This window comes from Engystomops pustulosus, chromosome 3 (assembly GCF_040894005.1).
Source record: "Engystomops pustulosus chromosome 3, aEngPut4.maternal, whole genome shotgun sequence".
In the NCBI taxonomy this organism is placed as follows: domain Eukaryota; kingdom Metazoa; phylum Chordata; class Amphibia; order Anura; family Leptodactylidae; genus Engystomops; species Engystomops pustulosus.
The window spans coordinates 53,749,180-53,773,410 of record NC_092413.1 but is presented as its reverse complement, the minus strand read 5'-3'; the positions used below and the strand labels follow the sequence as shown (position 1 = coordinate 53,773,410).

Below are 24,231 nucleotides of genomic sequence, written 5' to 3'. Positions count from 1 at the left end.
GCCATGTGGATGGGGCCTTAGCCATACAGCTGGCACAAAGAGTTAAAATTTTATGGGCTATCTATCTATAAGACATCACTTTCTCAGATCTGTAGCATGCTTAGTAGAAATGATCTTACTGTTCCTTTTTAGGAACACAATTATAATTTTATGTGTTTTATGATTGTCGTCATGAACAAATATTTGTTTTCTACTTGAGACCAGTGTTTGTTGTGTACTTGAAGTTAATGTGTTTACAAGGGTGGTGACACTCCCTCCATAGGAAATGAATGGCTGCTGTCCTTGGTATCCTAAAAGCTTATGTTATGTTCAATAGATTCTCAAGCCCATCTTACCCGACAGCAGCATTGTGAAGGGTACATTTAAAGGACTGAATGTAATAGCATGTTCTATTGTCTGTATTCACACACATACATACGGAGTAAGAAAAATATATATTTTGAAGCTATATAGTGAAAGCCAAACAGAAATGGTTATTTTATAAAGCTGCATTCACCTAATACTAAAACTGAATTCAAGGTGAAACTTCTTTACAATGACAAGCCTGTGGGGGGCACATTTATCAAGTGTCTGAGAGCATATGTGTTGTAGTTGCCAATAGCAACCAATCGGAGCTCTTTCATTTTATAAACTGCTCTGGGAAGTCAAAGCTGCACTGTGATTAGTTACCATGAGCAACTAGAACAGTTTTTGCTCTGACACATCTGATAAATCTCCGCCTAGCATTACCATGTACAAGAGAGGCACTAATATATATGGTGGTCTTATCATTAGAATTCCCATTCTGGCTGGCTAAAAGGGGGTTCCTAAGTGAAGGGCACCATCTCTGACCCCCATAAAGCCTAATTTATATAGAAAATGGATGCCTTAGTGATTGTACTCCTTCAATTTTTTCCAAACATATCTGGAAGTTTGCTAGAATTGGCATTCTAGAACTCTAGTAAATGGGTCTCTCCCGTTGCTCACGGATTAAATTCCAGTTTTTGGACAGCGTTAAGTAATTTTGCTGTCAAGATATAGGTGACAACTTGAATAAGAAAATCTCTTATTTTTTTTTTAAACAAATTGAATTAAAATTTTTTTTTTCTTAACTAAAACAAGTTTTATCATTTTTTTCCCCAGCATGCTCTCTGATGATATCACTGCTATTTACATGTGTATGTAAAACATTGTGACTGAATCAGCTATTGCCTGCTGCTTGCACAACAGAGACACAAGCAGCATTTTAGCAGTAAATTCTGATGAGTTAATTGCTAATTCCCTGTCACTGCTGCTCCCTCACCGTCACCATTCGCATCAATCACTGGAGCCGGGCACAGACTATTCTGTCAATTCACTGAATTGGGCGACTGACAAGTATTTTGTGGAAGGCACCTGACTTTCATATACCGCTCCTCTTGTTCAGTCCACAAAGAGACGGCACACTTGGTACCATCCCGGATCATTAACGTAAACTTTTTTGGAAGCTTATTTGCGAATAAGAAACACGTTTTTTCACAGTCCGCAAACCATATAAACCAATAAAGAGTGGATCATTAGCCGCGCATAGCCTCACTGCACAGGCTGGAGGAGTGCGGTAGACTGGCTACTACTGTCATCTGCGGTATATGGCAGAAACGGCAGCCTTTTCCTTCATGGAACAAAATTCTGCTTTAGATTTTATCTTATCTACAGGAAGAAGATCTTGAGTTTTTCTACATTTTCAGATACATTTTTTATAATTTAATATTGGTATCTCCGGGTAACCCTTACCTGGTTAGATTAGATGGATGGCATTGATGGATGGCTTCTATTTGCAAAAATCTCTGTAATGTACTGTATATACTCTAGTATAAGCTGAACCAAGTATAAGCCTAGACCCCTAATTTTACCACAAATAACTTGGGAAAACTCTTTGACTGGAGTGCAAGTCTAGGGTGAGAAATGCATTGGTCGTTGCCTCCCCCAGTAATGGAATGCCACGCAGCAGCCCTCCTAATAATGAAATGCCGTGCAGCCCCCTATAATTAAGTGTCCAATTTCTCTGCCTGCTGGCACAACTATGTCACAGTGACAACACTGCCTCATAATGAATTGCGTCTGAAAATAAGGAGAAGGAAGAGGAGGCACAGGGAGTATCAGAAAGTGAGTATGTAAGTTTGTTTTTATACACTCCTGTATAAGTGAAGGTGGGGTTTTTAAGCACATTTTTTGGCCAAATCGGGCCAATATCCATCAGTCTGTTAACTGTTTTTCATAGATCTATAGCATACTGGGGATCGTGTGCCAGTCTTCGTTACCCCAACAACAGCACATGATACAACAAAATTATTAGAAGGTTCCACCCTCCTAGTAGTTTCTGTGCAGCACTCTATGCCTGACAATATAATTTTGGTGTAAAAACAACAAAAAGTCAAACAATCTGTCATGTGCCCTCATGATAAATCTGCATGCCAACCCTTGAAAAAACATGGACAGCACACAGTGTTTTTCACATTCACATGCTTCTAACAGAAATCTCTTTCTTCAGAACATACAGTCCCATTTATACATTTGGAATTTTTGTATGGATTTCGGTGCAGATTCTGTTTTACAGTTCATATAAAATGTGGGCGAATGGGGTTTTGCAACCCATTTCCAGTTGTTAAAGGGGTATTCCCATTTCAGCTAATTAATGTTATTGTTTGTATACAATTTTCTAACATAGTTTCTGTATCAATTCCTCTGAGTTTTCTAGATCTCTGCTTGTTGTCACTCCTATAGGAAGTGTCCATTTCCAGTGGACAGAAATCTGACCGTGGTCACACAGGTGCACGGCTCATTAGTATCACAAGGAGTAATCAGAGCTGTGTGATATGACAAGCGGTGCACCTGTGTGACCATGGTCGGATTTCTGTCCGCGTAGAATCTTTCCATAGAATAACAGCAAGCAGAGATCTAGGAAGTAGTGAGGAAAGTATATTGGAAAATTGTATAAAATTGTGTAACTAAAATACAAACAATAACATTAATTTGCTGAAATGGGAATACCCCTTTAAACAAACAATTCCCAGCATTTTCATCTGCTCAACAGAAAATTGAAAATCTGCCTCCATGAGTTGCATGTCCACTGTTATCCCCTTCATCATATTTGTAGCCCTATAAAATGGGGCTAATACTAATGTGAACCAGTGACATATGAAGCCCATCTGCAATTGAAATCTGTATGTCAGCCTTGTATCTGTCACCGGCTTATCCGATACATGTGGTACGCCATGTGTTCAATATTGGGTTGTATTGCTCTATGTCTGTATCAGAATGATGGAATAGTCAGGGTCACTTACTAGATATACATCACACATATGTTGACAGCAGATTTAGAAAATGATGCATGTCTCACTTTACCCAGTTTGATGGGTGTAATATATCTCGATGTTATGTTATTGCTTTATTGTCTGAAGTATGAGGTATCATTCCTCCCTGAGTGTCTTTCCATAGATTACAATGCTTCCCTGTATTCACAGAGTACCATAAAACAGAAGATTTGATCTGCTTGGTTTATGAGTCTTAGCCAGCGGTATAAAGGATGAATTACTTAATCTCAATTCTGTGACTGTAAAATGAGAATAGTCTCCATAAGCACCTAATGCTATATTCATACACCCAGCAGACACTGGATGGATCCCAGGCCGGATCTCCATAGCATGGGAACAGCAGTATATTTCTATTAGCGCTGTCTTTTATGCATATGCATAGCTCTAGAATTAGCATACATCAGGATTTCTCGTTTCGTTCCACAGTATTGCTGCATCCATTGCAAGTGATGAAAAATTATATTGAAGATGTGATACAATATGGCAGCTGAGGGTAACAAGAATATATGGAGACATTTGAGACATTTATCACATTATACAAAGGATTCCACTAGAAAAGCAGTGGATGGCACTGACTATGTGACACTTGATTTATTGTCAATTTTGTATGCAAACATGACATTATTTAGGGCAGGACGCTGTTGCCTTGAATTTGTACAATAAGGGTGATGCCACACATGGCATTTTGGGTCCCCTTTTAAGCATGTGTTTTCATTCTGTTTTAAAACTCATCCGTTTTTGACCTTTTGGCTGCTTATAACCTGTTTATCTTAACCCCTTAGCTAATAGTACGTCACATGCCGGGTGCGGGTGCATGGAGAGGGTTAAGGGCTTACAATAGCCGGTAAGTCTTTGCTGCATATTGCAGCACCGATTGGAGTGTTTTCCCGCCGGCAACGCTGGTGGCTTCAAAAGGATGGCGGCGCCCATCTTTCTGAGGATCGTCGCTCCCCGTCACGTCATCTGTCACCATGACAGCCTCGGGTCTTCCGAACACAAGCAAGATCCCCCATATGCTGCCGTACTGTAGTATGGCAGTATATGATAGGATCGTACAGACAACCTAGGGTTAAAGTACCCTAGGGATTCTGAAAAATAGTAAAAAGTTAAAAAAAAAATTATAATAAAAAGACATTGAAACCTCAAATTACCCCCCTTTCCCTAGAACTGATATAAATATAAATAAACAGTAAAAATCATAAACACATTAGGTATCACTACATCAAAAAATGCCCGATCTATCAAAATATAATAAGTTTTTCACCATTCCGTAATGGAAAATGGCACTCAAAGTCAAAAATGGCACTTTTTTGCCATTTAAAAAAAAATTAAAAATTCTATAGTGATCAAAGGTCGTACAGTTCTAAAAATGATAATATTGCAAACGCCATCAAAAGTCGCAAAAACCGACACCTCCCAAAGCTCTGTATGCCAAAGTATAAAAAAGTTATTAGTGCCAGAAGATGGCAAAATAAAAAAAAACATTTTTGTACAAGTTTTTTTATTTTTGTAAATGTATGAAAACATTATAAAAGCTATACAAATTTGGTATCCCCGTAATCGTAACGACCCAAAGAATAAAGTAGATGTGTCATTTGGGCGCACAGTGAAATCCGTAAAATCCAAGCCCACAAGAATACGGCACTTTCATTTGGAATTTTTTTCCCGCTTCCTAATACACGGCATGGAATATTAAATACCACCATTTTAAGGTGTAATTTGTTACCAGAAAATAAGCCATAACACAGCTCTGTACATGGAAAAATAAAAGTTTATAGACTTTTGAAGGTGGGGAATGAAAATGCAAAAACGAAAAAAGGGCTGCGATGGGAAAGGGTTAATAGATAAACAGGTGCCAAGCAGCCAAACGCATGGAAAAACAGTAAAAACTGAATGTGTGTTTAAAAATGCATGCTTAAAAACGGACCAAAAACACTGTGGCATCACCCTAAGGAAGGATAGGTTTTGATGCAGAAATGATAATTGAAAGGACAACCTCTCCACCATTTAGTATAGAGTAGCCAGAGATCGCATTAACTTCTCACCAAGCGTCTTAGATGCATGATGGGCGCCATTACTTCCCAGAATAATTGCCAAGCGTTAAAGATGGTGCCATTATTCCATTTTAGTGGAGAAAAATGGCGCAAAATTCTAGCATGCCAATGCATACTTATTGCAGCTAGAACTTACGTTCTGTGAAGACCACATTCACTGTTCAATGTCACATGGGTGTCATATAGCAGCATTGTAGGGCACGACATTATAGTGGCATTATCTGTGAGACATGAACTGCCCAGTCCTACACTCTCAAATCCTTACTTTCTAATCTTCATTCAGATAACTTTTAGATTATTAGATATGACTGGTGATTTTATCAAAGAATTTATAATTTTACAAGTAGAGGCTGAAGATTTCCTTGAAATAGGCCAATCCTTGCTGGTTGCTTTGCCATCATGGTGCCTCTGGGGCTTTATAAGGTTACGCACCTTTTAGCTACTCGGTCTTCACAACTTCGCGCACAAAAAGGAAAAAACTTTCCTTTCGATGTCAGTCCATTAAGTCATGGGTTATGTACATGAACATTGTCAGGAATAAGGAAATTGCTTTGAGCCAAATTTCACCTCACGTCTATGTGTTACATAAGAGGCTTCAAAGGTTGCAGCATTTGCAATGCAGGTAGTCAAGTTTGTTTAAGCAGTGCCTGGAAATTGCTGGGTCTGGGTGAAGTTTGTCGTGCACTCATCTGTATTCTGCACACAACCACAAGCTTCTGGAATTTTAAAGGCATAGAAATCTATGGTGATAATCTCCTGGCTTTAACAACAGGTCAGAAAGGATGCAAAATTACTGCAACTGATTTATTGCTTCCAATTGTGTTGATCCTCTATGATAGCAGCTGGAAAGACTTTCACGCTTCACCCTTCCACACAACAATTGCAGTACAGGTTATATTTCAGCATAGGCCATAATATAGTAATACATATTCCTCTACTGCAGCCTAGTTGCAACAATTAAACTTTTTCCTCTAGAGAGGAGCTTTCCTGGCTCCAGGGCTGTCTTTTTCTAACTCCAAACAGATTTTAGGTTCTGATCACATCATGTTTATGATATTTACAATACACTTCTGCGTGCATCACAAAATATGCACAAAAATTAGATACATTTTTTTTTTGTTGTTTTTTTTTTTTACAAAGTAGCAAGCATAATCATTACCAAGACTCAAGAGCTGACTCTCTATTTTTTCTTTATTTTGCTGCATTGATGATATAATATACACCCATGTCCACCCCTAGCCTATATCTAGCATATAAGGTGCTGGGTCCAATAAATGGCACTAATGGGCGTGTGGATGTCCGGCGTGTGACTGGAAGTACAAGTCCATAGAGTCCATCAAAACCCCCCACAGTGTGATGTTAAGGGCAGGGGCTTTATTTATTTAAAAGTTTAACTTTTTTGTTCAACTTTTCCATGCATGAAAGTAATCAATAATACAATAGGGCGAAAAACACAATACTGCTGTCAGACCAGCAGGGGTCGGATTTCACAGACCGAGTCTGGGAATCACAGTTTATATATAGTTTTATAATAACCATATATTACTCTGATTCTCCCATCCTAGGCGCTCTCTGACCACCAAGCAGTTCGGATTCAGTGTGATCACAGTCGTGTGCCTCCAGCCTTAGACTCGGGTCTCTGAGATCACCGGATCTAATACCCTAGAGCAGTGATGGCGAACCTTTTAGAGACCGAGTGCCCAAACTTATAACAAAGTCCGACTTATTTATCACGAAGTGCCAATGCAGAAATTTAATTTGTGATTTATACTCCCCGCTCTGTCACAGATTTCTTTCATATCAGCGCCCTGAGGACACCAATTAAGCAGAAGCTAAAAGAAATTTGGATGATCATTGTAGCTTCCCTCCAGGGTCCATAAACAGGAAGAATTATCAGGGCCGGAGCAGGAGCTACAATGATAATGCAGATCTGTAGTCCTGTCACTTTAAAATAGCTCTGTACAGCAAGTCCTGGGCTGTTTGGGTCTATAGGAAGATACCTGGAGTCCTCTCTGGGTGCCCATAGAAAGGGCTCTGAGTGCCACCTCTGGCACCCATGCCACAGGTTCGCCACCACTGCCCTAGAGGTCTCTTAGAGCAGTGATGGCAAACCTTTTAGAGACAGAGTGCCCAAACTACAACAAAGACCCGCTTATTTATCGCAAAGTGCCAACACAGCAATTTAATTTGTGATTTATACTCCCTTCTCTGTCACAGTTTTCATTGATACCAGCACCCTGAGGACACCAATAAAGCAGAATATAGTCACAGGTAGAGCTGTCACTTTAAAATAGCTCTGTGCACAGCAAGTCCTGGGCTGTCTGGGACACTTGGAGTCATCTCTGGTGATGGCCTGAGTGCCCACAGAAAGGGCTCTGAGTGCCACCTCTGGCACCCATGCCATAGGGTAGCCATCACTGTCTTAGAGGGCTTATAGACAGAGATTGTATTTATGGCTTAATTCATACAAACTACCTTATATACTCGAGTATAAGCCTAGTTTTTCAGCACAAAAAATTGTGCTGAAAACCCAAACTCGGCTTATACTCGAGTAAAAAATATATAGGTTTTACCAGGTTTTTGTGGTAAAATTAGGGGCCTCGGCTTATACTTGGGTCGGCTTATACTCGAGTATATACGGTAATAGTTTATTGCAATGCAAATATAACATGTAATTCACCTGTGCCATGACACATTTTAAATGATTTAATTTCCATGATCTCATTAAGAGGTCACATTTTAAGGATAAATTTGATCTACTGGTGTGAATCGGGCTAGGTATATAAGATGGTACAGAAGGGAAAGATATATTGGGGCAGATTTATCAAAATGCTTACAACAGAAGTATGTTCTAAATTTCCCTCCACAAAAAATATTTTTGAAACTTGATAAGGATTAGGACAGCTAATCAAGAGAGGTGTCCCCTCGGTAAAAGGACCGTGGCAAGGGTGTGACAATCGTATACTATCCCAGATTTATCATCCAGCATCAGACACTTGGATACATCTGGAGCAGTATTGGACCATTTAACTTTGCTGTCTTGCTTTGTCTTTATTTGCTGCACAGTTGTTTCCAGTGGTTCCTAACCATGAGAAATAAACATGACAGCCACGGGCAGAAGGCTAAAGTACATATTTAATATATATGTCAGCTGTGTGCCATGTATCATAGCCCAGTATTATTTTTTTCAATAAATCCCTTTGGACAATGCTTACCTACGGTGACCATCCTGGCCATGAACTTCAAGCATCATGCTCTGCAGTACATGTGGGTATAATAAATCCATAGAGAAGTGAGAGGTTTCCCAATAATATAGCAACATTGGGATATTGTCTGCCACATTTATTTACAGTTTCTCAGATTTGGATTTGGATTTTCCTTCCCCACGTCTGTTGTTCTTTCCAAGTCCATAATTATTGTAACCTTCAAGGTGTTTCTATGTATTATTTACTCCCTCCATCACATCACACTGACCTGCCGGCTTATAATGGAAAGATAAATGGTGGTTAGGGAAGAGGAACCATTTCTAGGTTGGTTGATAGAATCCACATTGGATACCTGTAATTGGATTAAATCTGGGGCCTTGTGGCTGGGACAACTCTGAAAAGTACTTGTATATTACCGTAGTTGGTAGCAATTTTTCTCTGGCAGCCCTATAAATCAATATTTTTACAGATTCAATGCTTTTCTCAAGGATGGCATTTTAAGAAAATAGTGGGGGTTTTTTTTGTTTTGTTTTTTCCTTTATACAAAATGGGAAATGGTACAGTTTCATACCTAGGTCAGTGAGACCAACCTTGGGAGTGTAAGTCAAATAAAGCAAGTAAATATAATGGAAGCAAATAAATAACATTTATGCATCAGAAGTCCCCTCTTGATGTCTTACCTGTCACATCGGATATACTCTGGCCTCTTTGTGCAAAGGCTATAGTTAATGCACTACCTTTGCCTCTCCATGCAGGTCCCTCCTCGCTGCTCTATATCACTTGGTGTAGAGATGCTGGTGGGGAGGGGTGCACAAGCCATGAAAAATGCTGCCCATTGACTATAAAAAGTGTCCTTGAGTAATGTATGTAAAAGGTCCTACAAAAAAATTAATAATGTGGTTAATAGTTTGTGGTTGTGAGTATAGGTTGGTCTAGTTACACCAGCCAAATATGGCAAAAAGTTGGTGCATTTGCATAAACTTTGGCAAACTGACGTTTGTAAAATTGTGCCAATTGTTGCGTTATTTGGCTTATGCTGTGCCCTTAGATCTATTAATCAGTTTCCCCCCTTTATTCATATATTTCTTTTGCTAAATTATGAAGTCCTTTAGGAAAATTGACTTTTTTTCCTGTAAAATGTGGAATAGGTATGATATCATGCAGTCATAAATATAAGAACTGGAAACAAATGGAGAGCGTAGTTGAAGAAGCATTTCTTTGCTAAGTGCACCTGTCTTACTATCGCTGTGATTATACACTTTGACCAAACTTGGACTTTAATGAACCCAGATCTCGGTGAACCTTTTACCAAGCCAACGTGGAATGAATCCATTAAGAAACTGCTTGAAGTTTGACGCAATCTGTACTCTGCAGAAGAATCTGCTATTAAAAAAAAAAAAATAAAGTCCACACTAACTTAGAAAATTTCTACAAGGCCTGACCTTTGTTTTCCCATGAATTCTGCCCTTCTATGCTGTCACTACAAATCTGAAAGAAATGACATATTGCTGGGCCAGAGGTCCAAGCAATAAAGCTTCATTAAGTGCACTTACAATAACCTTTCTTTATTCTCCGTGTGCCCTATAGACAGCCGCAGATAGCGTTGGCCGATTACATTGAACAGAAGTCTTTCACTGGCGACATGTTGGCTGGACTTGTTAGGCCTTTGTATGACTCCCAGAGGCCTGAGAACTATTTTGTGGCCTGATATTATTAGTTTACTAACATTTTGTTTAGGTTAAGCTCTAAATATTAAAAACCAAAATAGCCCACATATGCACTCTCAACCGCCCTCAAAAATCAAGAACTAACAAACACCAACAACAAAGAGCTTTAAGAAAAATAACAATTCTACTTTATTAAGATATCAAAGTAATATACATGAATGACTTCCAAGAGGGATTCCTGAAAATCTAAACATAAGGGGAATCAAGGTGTCCCAGGTGGAAATGGGACTGACACAGAGTACCAAAAGTCAAAAATGTGCCGAGATAAATATCCAATATGAATTATGTCCAAAAGTAGGACTAGTATAGGGAAAGTAGACCTAGATGCATATAAACAATACAATCAACCGGAAGTACCATCCGGTAATGGTAAATATCAGCAATGCAGGTCACACTTACCCAGAGGCATAGTGAAAATAGGCACAGAGGCGGTCAGAGGGAAGGCCAAAACATACCGCCTCTGTGCCTATTTTCACTATGCCTCTGGAATCCCTCTTGGAAGTCATTCATGTATATTACTTTGATATCTTAATAAAGTAGAATTGTTATTTTTCTTAAAGCTCTTTGTTGTTGGTGTTTGTAAGCTCTAAATATTGTATATTCTAATGCAAAGAGGTCTAGTAAACATAAGCTGAGAAGTCATTAAAAGTCAGAGACACTATCCTGGTTTACATATTTGTTGTGATTTTTGTTCTCCTTTTAAAGGAGTATTACTTATTGAGACAGTTGTGGTGTAGCCATAAATCTGTGTACAGAATGGGCCCTTACCGAGCCGTCTGGTTAGGGGATCTTTCATGAGAACTTCCGGTAAAAGAAAAACAATGAATGGAGGGGTTGCACTTCGAGAACACTTTTGTTATATTGGAAGGCAGATCCTCAACAATTTTATGGTGTGCAGTGGATGGATTGTTCTAACTGGAAGTCAGTTTGGCATTCAGGATGAAGGGAGACCTAATAATGGAGAGGGACAATTTTAAGAACAATTGTCACTTAGTCAATTGATCGTTCTCTTCCATCAATCCATATCATATTGACATCACATGGCCTGTTGTACCCCTAGGCTGCAAATTTTCCCATTTCTTGTTGTTGGTTTACTAGTAAATTACAAGCTTTCCACCATCAATAATCTGAACCTTTCTATTTAAATAATGGCAGCAGTAAAAGTTATTTTAAACTTTGTGCAAAGACTTTAAATATTTATATGTTACTTCTTCAAATACATCACGTCGGCAGACTTTGATTTCCAGCCGTTAGTTGAAGATACATCAGGTTTTCAGCTCTCCACTTTGTATGATAAAGCGGTACATAGAAGAGTGGTTTTCCAGAGTGAATTTGGCTCTTGGGGTTATCAAATCTTTACTGATACTGGGGCTCGTGTTTACCAGTGTCCCCTGTTAATAGATATGCAGGTGTTTCCTTCGCTTGTGACTTCCATCCCGAAGCATTGATCAGACTTTCTTTTCTAATGAAGATCTAAAATGCTTTTGAACATGAGGCTGTATGATGTACCGCTCTCTCTTGTCTTTGTCTCTTCTGCTGATAGTCCTTTTTAAGTGTAGATTTTGAGCTCTTTGACTGCTTACAGCCTTGAGATTGTTATGTATGTGTTTGGCCATCCATCCAAAATCTGCAGAAATCCTGGTATATTTACTCTGCCACAAGTAAATAGCACAATTTGATGGATGTCTGTGTATTGTTATATTAGAACATAACATTATTTTAATATTGATATGGTACAGTCAGTAACAATCCAATATGGGAACTTTCAGCTTGTTATGGAGGGACTATACGTCAATATAAAAGTGTAATATGAAAATATCATTGTGATAAATATGGTCAGGGACAGGCGGGCCTTATACTTCCCAGTGTTACTCCCCTCCATTTTGTTTGGCAACAGACAAAGGATTATACAAAAATGTTGGTTATGGAGTTGTGGTCCATCTCAGCCCAAGGGCAAATACAATTTTGCAATCTGTATCCGCAGGGGAATGCATAGCTATGTCTAACTAGGTTCTAGCATTCTTAGGTCCAGAGATATAAATATTTCTGGATGGAGCCACAAGGAATGGGTCACGTTTTGAATCAATGTGATCCAGGGATTCACCCGGATTCAATGACTTCCCCTTGAAGACGCTATGACTTCTCCAAGTTTCTGGATTTAATACCAGGTAGTAGGGTCCTATGAGCCCTCCTAGGGGTATGCAGGGTTGTGTCTGCACCTAATATAATAAGAGAACCCTTGATGCCCCTTGTCTTTGCCTGCAGAAACAATTCATCATCACAAGTGGAGGAAGGATCTTTAAGTGTGGCCTAGAATACTGCATTTTGATACTTGTATTCCTAATCTTGTATTTTTGTACTGTTAACTGTATATTTATCTATTGTGTACTGTTTGCCTAGTGTGCCCCTAATACAGTGATGGCGAACCTTTTAGGGACAGAGTGCCCAAAATTCAACCAAAATCCACTTATTCATCGTGAAGCGCCAACATAGAATTTTAAGTAGTAACTTATTGCTATCTGTTCTTCCACATTTTTCAATTGTATACCACCAATATAGTTGAAAGATGGAGAGCAAATTCAGATTATAATTGTAGTTTCTCTCCAGGCTTTCCCTGTAGAGGAAGAATCGTGGGGCCAGCAGGATGACCTCCAAAGATAATGCAGTTCTGTTAATACCTTCTCATTTTTCCTGCAGTTCCAAACAGTCAATGAAATGTCGCTTTAAAATAGCGCTGAGAGCAGCATCTCTTAAGTTTCCTGGGACTGCAGGAAGATTCAGTGGATTTAGTCTGTTTTGTGAACTCTGTCCTGGGACAATGGCCTGAGTGCCCACAGAAAAGGCTCTGAGTGCCACCTCTGGCACCCGTGCCATAGGTTCGCCACCACTGTCCTAAGGCAATTGAATATAAAACCTGTGTTGCTCTCTTATCTTGATCCACGAATACTAGATTCCTAACCGTATATAATCCCCTTATGGACCGGGTTTATATTAAAGGAGAACTAGTGGCAGATTTTTGGTTTGATAATAAGGGTTGTGATTTTTTTGTTGTGTGGACAAATCTAAATCACTTCCTGCACCTCTCAGAATTTTTTCCACTCAGGGAGTGTCTATAAAAGGATAATTAATTGATCTTACATGTTTTCCTTCACAATCATATTGGCCTTTAATTAATTAGAGAATTGGAGAATCTCGTAAGAAAATATGGTGTTCAGTGCAGTCTGCCAATAGTATAGCTTTATATCCCCACAGCTGTATTCAGTGTTTCCTTCGGTTCCTTGGCTACACCAAATAAAATTATTCTGGGGATCCACCCTCCATCAACTATTCAGGATTAGGCCCTTTTTAGTTCGCCCCGTTATTGGTCATAGGCTAGGCTGATATGAGGATATTCTGGTGGGCCAGTCTGACATTTTTTTTTAATTTAACACTCTCATAATTGAGAAGTGGCTCAGAGATGCAAAGCATAGGAGTATAGGAATAAGGTTCATATGAAATGGGTGTCTAGACATAAAGGTTAATGGGCTATTGGGGTAGGTTTAGAGGGTTGTCAGGGCTAAGTACGCCATATAAGTTATATAATGCCTTGCCTAGCCCATGCAAACGTTCACATTGAATGTTTGCATGGTCTTTAGGCAAAATTCGCATGCAAGTAGTAGTGCTGGATGGGGCTTCTATCATGTACTGGTATGTATGATAAATCTCCCCTATAGTCATTAGGTATAATCAACATTTATTGGGGAAGGCATAACAAGTAACGGTACAAGCAGGTGATGGCAGTACAAGGCTGATCAAGCAGGATCAGAAACTTCAAAGATCATATGTTCAGTATAAGTTGGGGAGAAGTCAAAGTAACTGCTATAGTCTAGAACAATTCTACAAAGAAAATAGGTATATAAAAGAGGGGGAGGGGACACATAAGAGGGATGGGGAACCCATACGACTATGTTCATGAGAATTGGGGGGGCTATGGCGCGCTCCACCTATGACAGAAGATCATGAAATTCCTGTGAGCTTAAAAATATGTCCCATGAAGCCCATGCTGTGCTCGTCTTACCAGGATCTGCAGAATCATTAGCTACCAACTCTTCCATTGTCTTGGACTCTTCCAATGTCTTGGGATTACCGTACGGGCTGCGGTCAAAAAGTGACGAAGGAGGCCTTTCATAATAGTACAAAATGTACCAGGTATGATCGATAATAGAGCTATCCCCCTATAGTCTTTAGGAGAGAGATGTAATCTATGGCTTTACAGTTGCTGAATGTCACTAAATTACTCACCCTGTTATATGTTTACTCAGCCGATATAATAGAAGAATATAATGCAGAGTTATGAGATGAAATGGTACCTGGAGCAACACACTCACAAAACCTCTCGGGGTTAGTGAGCATAAAATCCAGAACATCAATTATTTGATTTGCTTATGTGTTAAAGCCCACATTTACAGTATTTGCATTATACCTATTCATCTTAAAGTTCTTCATATTTCATGTAGAATATCAATTTTCTTCTGTAATTTACTAGTTGAGAACCTCCAACTTTTCAGAACAGATTTTCTGTATATTTTCTAAACCGATTTTATTTACATATTTTGCCTCTGAAAAGCATGTGAAAAAAAAACATCTAAAAAGTGTTTTAACTGTGAATGAATGCATTGACAGACTCCTTGGCTTCTATTTATACTTTCTGTGCTCTTCCAAGAAGATTAAACCCTCTGATTAAGTTACTTCACTGAGGTAGCAATAAAGCTCCTCGGCAGCCAGCCCTGGCTCCTCAGATAGGATGTGAACAGCAAACATTAGACTAGTACAGAGAAAGCAAAGAGCTGTTTGCTTTTCTAAACACTTAAATGATGTTCTGTATCAGCATAGCGTTCCCTCACAAAGTGTTTATCTAGGGATCATTTCACGTCAGAGCGACGTGTGCCAGTGTTTAAAGAATGGCAGTGCTGGGGGTTCATAATGGGAAACATTTTATAGGGACAGACATTGGCATTATTATATTCTGTAACATGTGGAATTGACAATAAAAGTTTAGCAAAATAGTTAAAATGAAGTGGAGTGAAGCAATCCTATGAGGTTCTGGGAAGAGAGGCTGAGCTGTGATAGGTTAATATGATGTTAACCAGGATATATGTGTAAATAAGTGTAATTCCTGACAGGATTCTTAGGATAGCAGTGGGAGTCCTGGTTACACCATCCACACACAGTGATTTCTGTGTATGCAATGATATAGGGAGGGATGTGTGCTGGAGTGGTAGTCAGGACTCATTGTCAATCATGGTGTGTAGATGGGGTAATTGGGACTCGCTGTGTGTGAGGGCGGGGTCATCAGGACTCTATTGTCAATGTGTGAAGTGGTGTAACAAAGGGGTGGGGGCGGGGTCATCAGGACTCTCTTGTCAATGTGTGAAGTGGTGTAACAGGGCTCCCACTGTGTGAAGTGCGGTAATCAAGATTTTTTTTGTCAAGTGTGGGGGTGGGGTCATCAGGACAACTCATATAACTACTGTATAATTTATCAAAGAGCTCAGCTTTCCTCCCTCTATCCTATTCTGTGGTATTTTGTGGTGTTTACACACTGCAATGTTTGCTAGGTTTTAGGTTACAAAGAAAGTTTTCAGTTCTGTCTTTAGCTCTTCTTATAAAACAAAGTATAATTTGAGACTAATGGAGTGTCCAGACAACATGCAGGGATACACAACCTTTGCCTGTGTTATTATGATTTGTAAATCGTACAACATCTCTTAATTTGTGGATGTATTTAAACAGGATAGAATTTGTGGTGTGGCCCCTTTAAGGAAAATAAACTGCCCTGGGTTAATACCATGCATGTGTGTCATGTACATGAAGCTAAAAAGGTTAAAAAATGGCTGCCATGCCCAGGAATGAACAGCAGGTTACGACAAAAATAGCGGTCTTCATTTCTAGTCGTGTAGTATAAATAGGTGCTGCTTCTTTCTGGAATATAATTGTGTGAAATGAATTCACCCGTGGCGTATTACCTGAAAGGTTAGATTGCCTCTTGTGTTTAAAAATAAAATGCAGTTTAATAGAAATGACTCTCCTGTTCCACTGGTGATACTTCTGCTTTATATATTCCAAAAGGAGATAGGTTAAAAAGGAAAAGAATTGCACATTACCGCCTATGTCTGCAGAATTTCAAATGCTCTGCCACTTTCACAAATAAAAAAAAAGCAGGAGCACCTTATAAATCTAGCACTCGGCTGTAATACGCTATTGAAAGTTTTTGTCGCAAGCTTTAAAAGCAAATGCAGTGCTGCATAGAGGCAGCGTATTAGCATGGAGCAGAGAGGAGCCTCTACAACTCATTTCTGATACATTTCCTGACAGCGCGCTCCTGAATACACAAGTACCAACAGTTTGGAAATCATATTTGATTATGTCCCTGATCTATGATGTTCTCCTGTTTCCAACTCATTTGCTGCTCATTTCAAAAAGCATTAGTGAAAGGTTCACTGAAGACTGTCTCTTAGTTCCTTCAAGTCTTCAATGCTCACCTAACATAACATCAGGGATAGTTGTGCGCCCATGAATCGAGTTTGAAAAGGATGGCTTATTTTGCTCATGTCAAGCTTAGCTTGTGCGCTTTGCAAATTGTTTACTGTTGGTAGAGCAGAGGGAAATGTTCATATTTCTCTAAATAAAATTATTAGTTGGGAATGCATAGATAGAATGATAAACAGATCCATATTCATATGAATTCATATTTGTCTGTATAATCACACATCTGGGCATTTAAATTTAATTTCATTTTCCATATGTAAACATTTCTTCAATTGGATGTTATTAAAAAAAATGTTCCTGTGTGAAGATCATTTCTGGTAACTGTAGCCATGTTGTCCCTTAGAAACGAGATAGCTTCCTCGGATACAACCACCTCACATTTTGGCAGCAGTGGCCAGACATGCGCTATTGAGCCCTGCCTGACCTCCTGGATTCAGCGATCATTACCACTGGACAGCTGGAGGACATGCAATAACTCCCTGCCATTTCATATACAAAAACCTTGTGTTTCTTTGTGTAATCCCTCCAGGGATCCAGAGGTGGCCGTATCCAAGGACACAGTCTGGTTTCTAAGGAACCTGTCACTACATTTTTTAATAACATCTAATTGAAGAAATGTTTATTTATGGCAGATTAATGAATCTGGATGTGAATGCCCAGACGAGAATACCCCCTTAAGCCATGCCTGTGCTGTGGAGCAGTTATTGACCTTCCTGCTGGTGTGATGCTATATGCAGCCATCACATCAGTCAGTTACCTCTTCTTTCTATAAGTAACTGTAATTGCCTTATTAAATGTATATTTTGTTGAATATTTATTTCTTTTTTACATTTATCATTACTATAATTTACTAAAGTTAAGAAATTTTAATCACATAAATGTGTGTTGTGTTCTATTAGTTTGATTCTGTAATAGACAGGTAGGTAGAGATAGATAATACACTAGTACCTTGTGTTTTGGAGGCAATGAGAAACATTGGGGCATGTAAGATATATATACAGTGATGTCTATTAATATAAGATGCTTTATAGTGGAAGAAGCTGTTCCTCTGCCAGAGGGGTTGCTTCTTAAGCCTTTGTATGCATATATCTGGCATGGAAGGGGTAAAAAAAAAAAGGCCTTTTAGGAGCGTTCTGTTTTTTGCAAATATGTTCTGTGCTGCTAACTTTGCTGACATAAGCTGGTTCTGCCTCAAGGGCACACAATACCCACGCTGAACCTGTTAACCTGTGAGGTAGATTATATTAGCATATATATTGCTATGACCATCATTATTAATATTAATGACTTAAGGTATGACTGTTTTCTCCCGTCAGCTTAATTGAAAGTTCACAAATATTAGATGGTCATGTTACTTGTCATCACAGAGATGAAGAAACTAGTTTCTTACATGTGAGTTCATGTTATGTTTGCTTCAAATCTGGAGATGGGCATGTTCTTAGTCTAGAAACACGAGGGATCTATCAGATTTATTCACACAACTCTGAGGCCCCATTCAATTGTATGATTTCTCCAGTCCTGTTTTTCTGTGCCACGTGAATCCGTATACAGGCAGTCCCTGGGTTACGTACAAGATAGGTTCTATAGGTTTGCTCTTAAGTTGAATTTGTATGTAAGTTGGAACTGTTGGAACTTTATAATTGTAACCCCAGACAGAATTTTTTTGTTCTTTGTGACAATTGGATTTGAAAAATGTTGGGTTATCATAAGAAATAAAACTTAATTGTAAACACCTGTGATAACTGTTATAGATGATTATTGTAGCCTGTGGCTAAAGTACAGTAAATTACCAACATCCAGAGGTCCGTTTGTCATTTGTGAGTCAGGTGTTCTTAAATAGGAGACCGCCTGTATATGTGAATAAAACATGACAGAATGCACCTCCCACTGGTTCTGGTCTCCCTGGATACTGCATGTATATATACGGGAGCATACGGTGCACAACCCTATGAAGCACATATGTGACATGTATCTTAAAAGTTCCCATAGGTTTCTATGGGGAATTACTGGATAAAATAGGATGTGCAGTATATACGGTACAGGTAGCATTTGGCTGTGTTTATTCATTCACAATACTTTTTAATGGATTCATTCACACAGCCTTTTTTTTTTTTTTAATGAACTGTGTCCGTTCTGCATTAAAGTAGAGCCTTGCCGTAGTCCATCACTGATCACTCATAGACTATAGTTTGTGAGGATAAGTAAAAGCCAGATAAAACTGGGCTGTGAAAAACTATTGTTGGCTAAGAATTCTGTAGTGTGAATATAGGCCAACACAGATCTGTGTAGCATCTGCTCCTGCGTTTGTATCCAGCTTCTGCTGTGATTTCATTTAGCCACCACCACTAGGAGGCACATACTGATTAACTTGGCTTGGTAAAACCTTTACCTTCTTCATTTGACCTTCTTTTTTCAGGACCACTATTTATTGTCTGAAGGCTATGGGTATGTGTAAGAATAAAAATGTAATCAAATATTGTACTCTAGCCCACAACTTTTTTATTCTGTCATTTGTTGTACAATAACCACACAACTTGGGAAGCTTATATTATTTTCTGTTAACATAATGCGGTGGTCCATCAATAAGTTTTGATGGCTTCAGATTACTTTACTTTTGGACATTTATAAGTAGAAACAAACACTGCGGTCTCTTGTCTCTTACCCCTGTAAGGGCAGTTGATACAACTTTTTATCAAGCTCTTAAAGTTAAGACTCTCTGTATACCACTATGGTTATTATGTCCTTGTTACATGGTCGATATGATAACCTGTCAAATGTCAGATGTGAATCAGGACTTAAACAGAGTCTAAATAACTTCATTTCCTCTTAATGATTTTGACTTGACCAGAAACTTTCCCTAATCTTTTCTTCCAGAGGAAAAGCCAGATTGCTCGGCGGCACGATGTGAAGTTCAGTTTTCACCGAGATGTGCAGAAGATTCAGTCCTTATTGAAGGCTATGCTCCTCCTGGGGAATGTTGCCCGCTGCCTAGCCGATGTGTATGCAATCCAGCGGGATGCTTGCGAAAAGTCTGCCAGCCAGGCTACTTAAATATTGTGGTGTCTAAAGCATCATGCAAGCCGGGGGAGTGTTGCGACCTCTATGAATGCAAACCAGGTAAAACGGGTCCCTTCTTAATCATCCCCATCATAGAATGTATAAAGATACAGGCTCCAGTAATAGCTGCATTGACATCACTACCAACACTCTGCATTACCCAGCTCACACCACAGTACATGTCACTGTTTAAGTGGCGCTGTTAAGAACATTTTTTCAGCATTCACATAACCTCCTTAAGGTGTGATCTTTGCTAATAAAAGTGTCAAGAGTTTACTACATATTAATTTGTAGCATATTTGGGTTTTATGTAATTCACTTTGCCCCCTTACCATTGCAGACGCATTTAACCCAGTGCTAAAATGAATGACTAAATGTAAAGTTGATTTTGCAGCATTTATTGTAGGAGCCGAGGCTTAAACACACAATTAATGTTTTTAGAGTTTCAAGGTAAAAAGCTTTTGAGTGCAGAAAATGAAATCGCATTTATAAGAAAAAGGAATGCACTGGAAATTACACCTTAGACCCTGTTATGTAGCTTTATAAATGGCTGATAATAACCACAGCTTTTACCTTCATAAACAATGGGAGACTTTAATAAAAGGGTTTAATAAAAACGTATATCGCAATTCTGACCACAATATGAGATGCTGACGTGAAAACTGTTATTGCAAGCTACAGCCTCAGATATATAAATAGCTGCAAAAAAAAACTATTGATGGTTTAAACATTGTAACATACCTACAACCAAAAACTACAATGCAACATTACACCCAGCAATAAGGGGATGTTTAGCTAAGGCTATATTCACACGAACGTATGGGGGACGTATATACGGCCGCCGTATATACGGCCGATATACGTCCCCCATACACTTCTATGGGCGCACGGCACCCTACGGGAGCGGTACGGTGCCGCAGCTGCGCTCACCTCCTCCTCCTCTCCCCGTACACTGCCGTTGCCCGCTACGGTATGGTACGGGCGGGCAACGGCAGTGTGAATATAGCCTAAGAGTTACGGTAAATATAACTATTTGTCAGATATTTTTGCAATACAAAAGTGTTATATAAAGCAGTAGTTGTAATGATGCAAAAGGCTGTGCAGATTTGCAGCCCCTCCTTCACTTTATGCTTCTACATTCAGAGCCGGAATAAGAACAATGTTTCTATCAATCTAAGGTCTCTTGTTAAAAAAAAAACAAAAAAAACCATTGTTGTTCCAGTGGTGATGTTACCGGGATGTTCCAGATTACAACAGTTTTTGTGAGCAAAGAGCAATAGTTGCAAATCTTACCGACGCTACAGACTGTATATTATAACTGCTGTTGCCCAATGTGAACCTTTTACTGTCAATTTAACCACATGAATAATATATTAAATTTAAAGGGGTGAGCCACTTTTTTTACTTGCGTTACCAATGTGCTTTTAATGCCTTAATAGTAAAATCTTTGTTTACATGCGCTTTGATAAATAGGAGGGTCTGAAGCAGGAGAGTTATGACCAATCTTGCTTCCCCCCTCCCCTCTCCTTGTATCTGTCTGAGAACAGTTAGCGATCACATGACCCTCCATCTGCGGCCATTTTATGGACATGAATCTCTGGCTGATGAGGTAAAATACAGGAGGCTTCATTTTACATATCAAGAAAGCAGAGCAGAACTACTAATAGACGTATAAATTACCTAATATCCTGGCCCCCCACCCCCCCACTTGAATTGTGGGAAGGCTCTGCTCCTCCTGCTCTGTAACATGCACTCTGCAGGCCATGATCAAAGCAACAGATTCACTATAAAGGTGAATAGGAAAGTGTAAAGCAGTATTCTCACATTACTAGCGTAATGATCACCAGGGTGGATTTTAATAAAGGAAGCGGAGGTAAAAGGTGGATCGGTAAAGCATAACTGTCTATTATTCAGTAACACAGACTTATCTTATTTTCCGTCAATATGGAAAAGGCTTGAATACGAGTAGATAGATAAAAGCTATTATGTATAAACATGCCACAATCCATACATTTTTCACATACATAGTGTTTGTCAGTTTTATGTGTATGTGATATATCAATAGCAGTCTAAAGAGCTTAACAGAAGGGACTGTGATGTCTGGATTAGTCTGTACAGACACCAGGGGGAGATTAAGCACAATGCTACTGTTAGGCACCAGGGGTAGTGGACCCACTGGACCACCGCAAACAATGACTTAAGCCGACACCTGGGACCGGAAATCGAAGTGGCACACAGTTTTAACATAGCCTGCTGCAAAGTGGGATGAACTTGCTGCGGCGTGGTACCACCAGGTCGTTCCACAGGTGCGACTTTGTCCGCACTGGTGGTCAACGTGAAGTACAGAATCTTAAAGCAAACTCGTGGTTGGGGACAGGCAGGAGGTCGGGACAGGCAGCACAGGATCAGAGATGGGACAAAGCGGTAGGTCAGGGCAGGCAGCAAAGGAGAATAGTCAGGAACTCAACTGGGGTCACAATGGGAATTCAGAACACAAGCACAGGGCTTTGGCAACAAAGCTTTCTCAAAGGCACAAGGCACAAACATCCGGCAGGGGACACAGGAAGGGACTGGCCATTTAACAGAATTTGCAGCCGGCCAGCATCAATTATTGGCACACTGGCCCCTTAAATTCTACAAAGCTGGCGCGCACTGCCCCTAGGTTTCAGCGCCATCTCCCACGGCCCCATCTCCTAGGGCCTAGGAGATGGGGCCGTGGGAGATGGCGCTGGAACCCGGTGAGGTAAATGACACAATGGGGCATAAGGAGGGACATGGCTGTGACTGCCATTCGAAACATGTCGCAGGGGCAACCATGACAGCTACATTATTTATACCAAAAATTTGTATTTAATTTTGCTTGGCCACTTTTATCCAGATACTTTTACACCTTGTATTAAACAGGGCTTGGCTTACTGGAAATTGCAGGTCACCTTTTTTTTTTGTTAAAATGTACACAAAAGGCTCCAAAACACAAACTAAGCCAGCTAATTGGTGGTGTAATGTTCGTTTGTACAATTTACGTCTTTTCTTTAGACCTTAATAGTAAATCTGTCTCAAAGTATATGGTCTATAATTGGACACAGAGCTTTAATCTTTAATCAAGACCTTTCAAAGGGGTTTCCCGGCTCCTCCAATACTAACGACACAGCTCTTATTGACGCTAATGTGACCTTCACCTGCAGTGCACTGCATGTACTACAGATCCTCACAGTTCCTGCACATATCGACGGGGTCGCCTAAGTGTTTCACCCCCTAGGATAACCCATTAATGACGTTTTTTCTACCGATGGGGCGGATCTGAGTCCTTGGAACCCCAAAGATCAAGAGAACGGACCCACCATAAATCTCAAGAATGGGGGTCCCTGAAGCAGAATGTTGAGAATTGGTCCTAGTGCTCCATTCAGTACTGCAGGAATGCCGAAAACTTCAATTCACTGTTCAGAGACTGCCTGAGATACTCAATTGCTATGCTCTGCAATTTGTCACTCCCATAGTATTAACCCCTTAAGGACGGAGGGTTTTTCGCCTCATTTCTCGCTCTCCAACTTCAAAAATCCATAACTTTTTCATTTTTCCGTGTACAGACCTGTGTGAGGGCTTATTTTGTGCGTAACAAATTTTACTTTCCCGTAATGTTATTTATTTTAACATGCCGTGTACTGCGAAGCTGAAAAAAAATTCCAAATGTGGAAAAATTGAAAAAAAACCGCACGTGCGTCACGTTCTTGTGGGCTCAGTTTTTACGACTTTCACTCTTCGCTCCAAATAACACGCCTACTTTATTCTTTGGTTCGGTGCGATCGCGGTGATACCAAATTTATACAGGTTTTATTGTGTTTTAATACATTTTCAAAAATTAAACGAATGTGTACAAAAAAGAAAAAAAAATTTTTGCCATCTTCCGACGCTAATAACTTTTTCATACTTTGGCGCACGGAGATGTGTGAGGGGTCATTTTTTGCGAAATGAGGCGACGTTTTCATTGCTACCATTTTGAGGTCTGTGCGACATTTTGATCATTTTTTATTTCATTTTTTATGTTATGTAAAAAGGTGTAAAAGTCGCATTTCGGACATTTGGGCGCCATTTCCCGCCTCGGAGGTCACCGCCGGCCGTAACCGTTTTTATATTTTGATAGATCGGGCATTTTGGGACGCGGCGATACCTAATATGTCTGTGATTTTTACTGTTTGTTATGTTTTATATCCGTTCTAGGGAAAGGGGGGTGATTTGAACTTTTAATATTTTATTAATTTTTTTTCTTTTTTAAACTTTTTTTTTTCTTTTTTTTTTCACTATCTTTTAGACCATCTAGGGTACATTA

At 39.5% G+C, this 24,231-nt stretch overlaps 1 protein-coding gene across 2 annotated transcripts in view; it reads left to right on the top strand.

The window, feature by feature from the left end:
- The window catches only part of CRIM1 (cysteine rich transmembrane BMP regulator 1), a 474,029-nt gene that overhangs the window by 169,436 nt on the left and 280,362 nt on the right, over window positions 1-24,231 (top strand). For both annotated transcript variants that reach the window (XM_072140823.1, XM_072140822.1), the window contains exon 4: window positions 19,722-19,964. In XM_072140823.1, coding sequence (XP_071996924.1) covers window positions 19,722-19,964 — 243 coding nt within the window. The remainder of the gene's footprint in view (window positions 1-19,721; window positions 19,965-24,231) is intronic.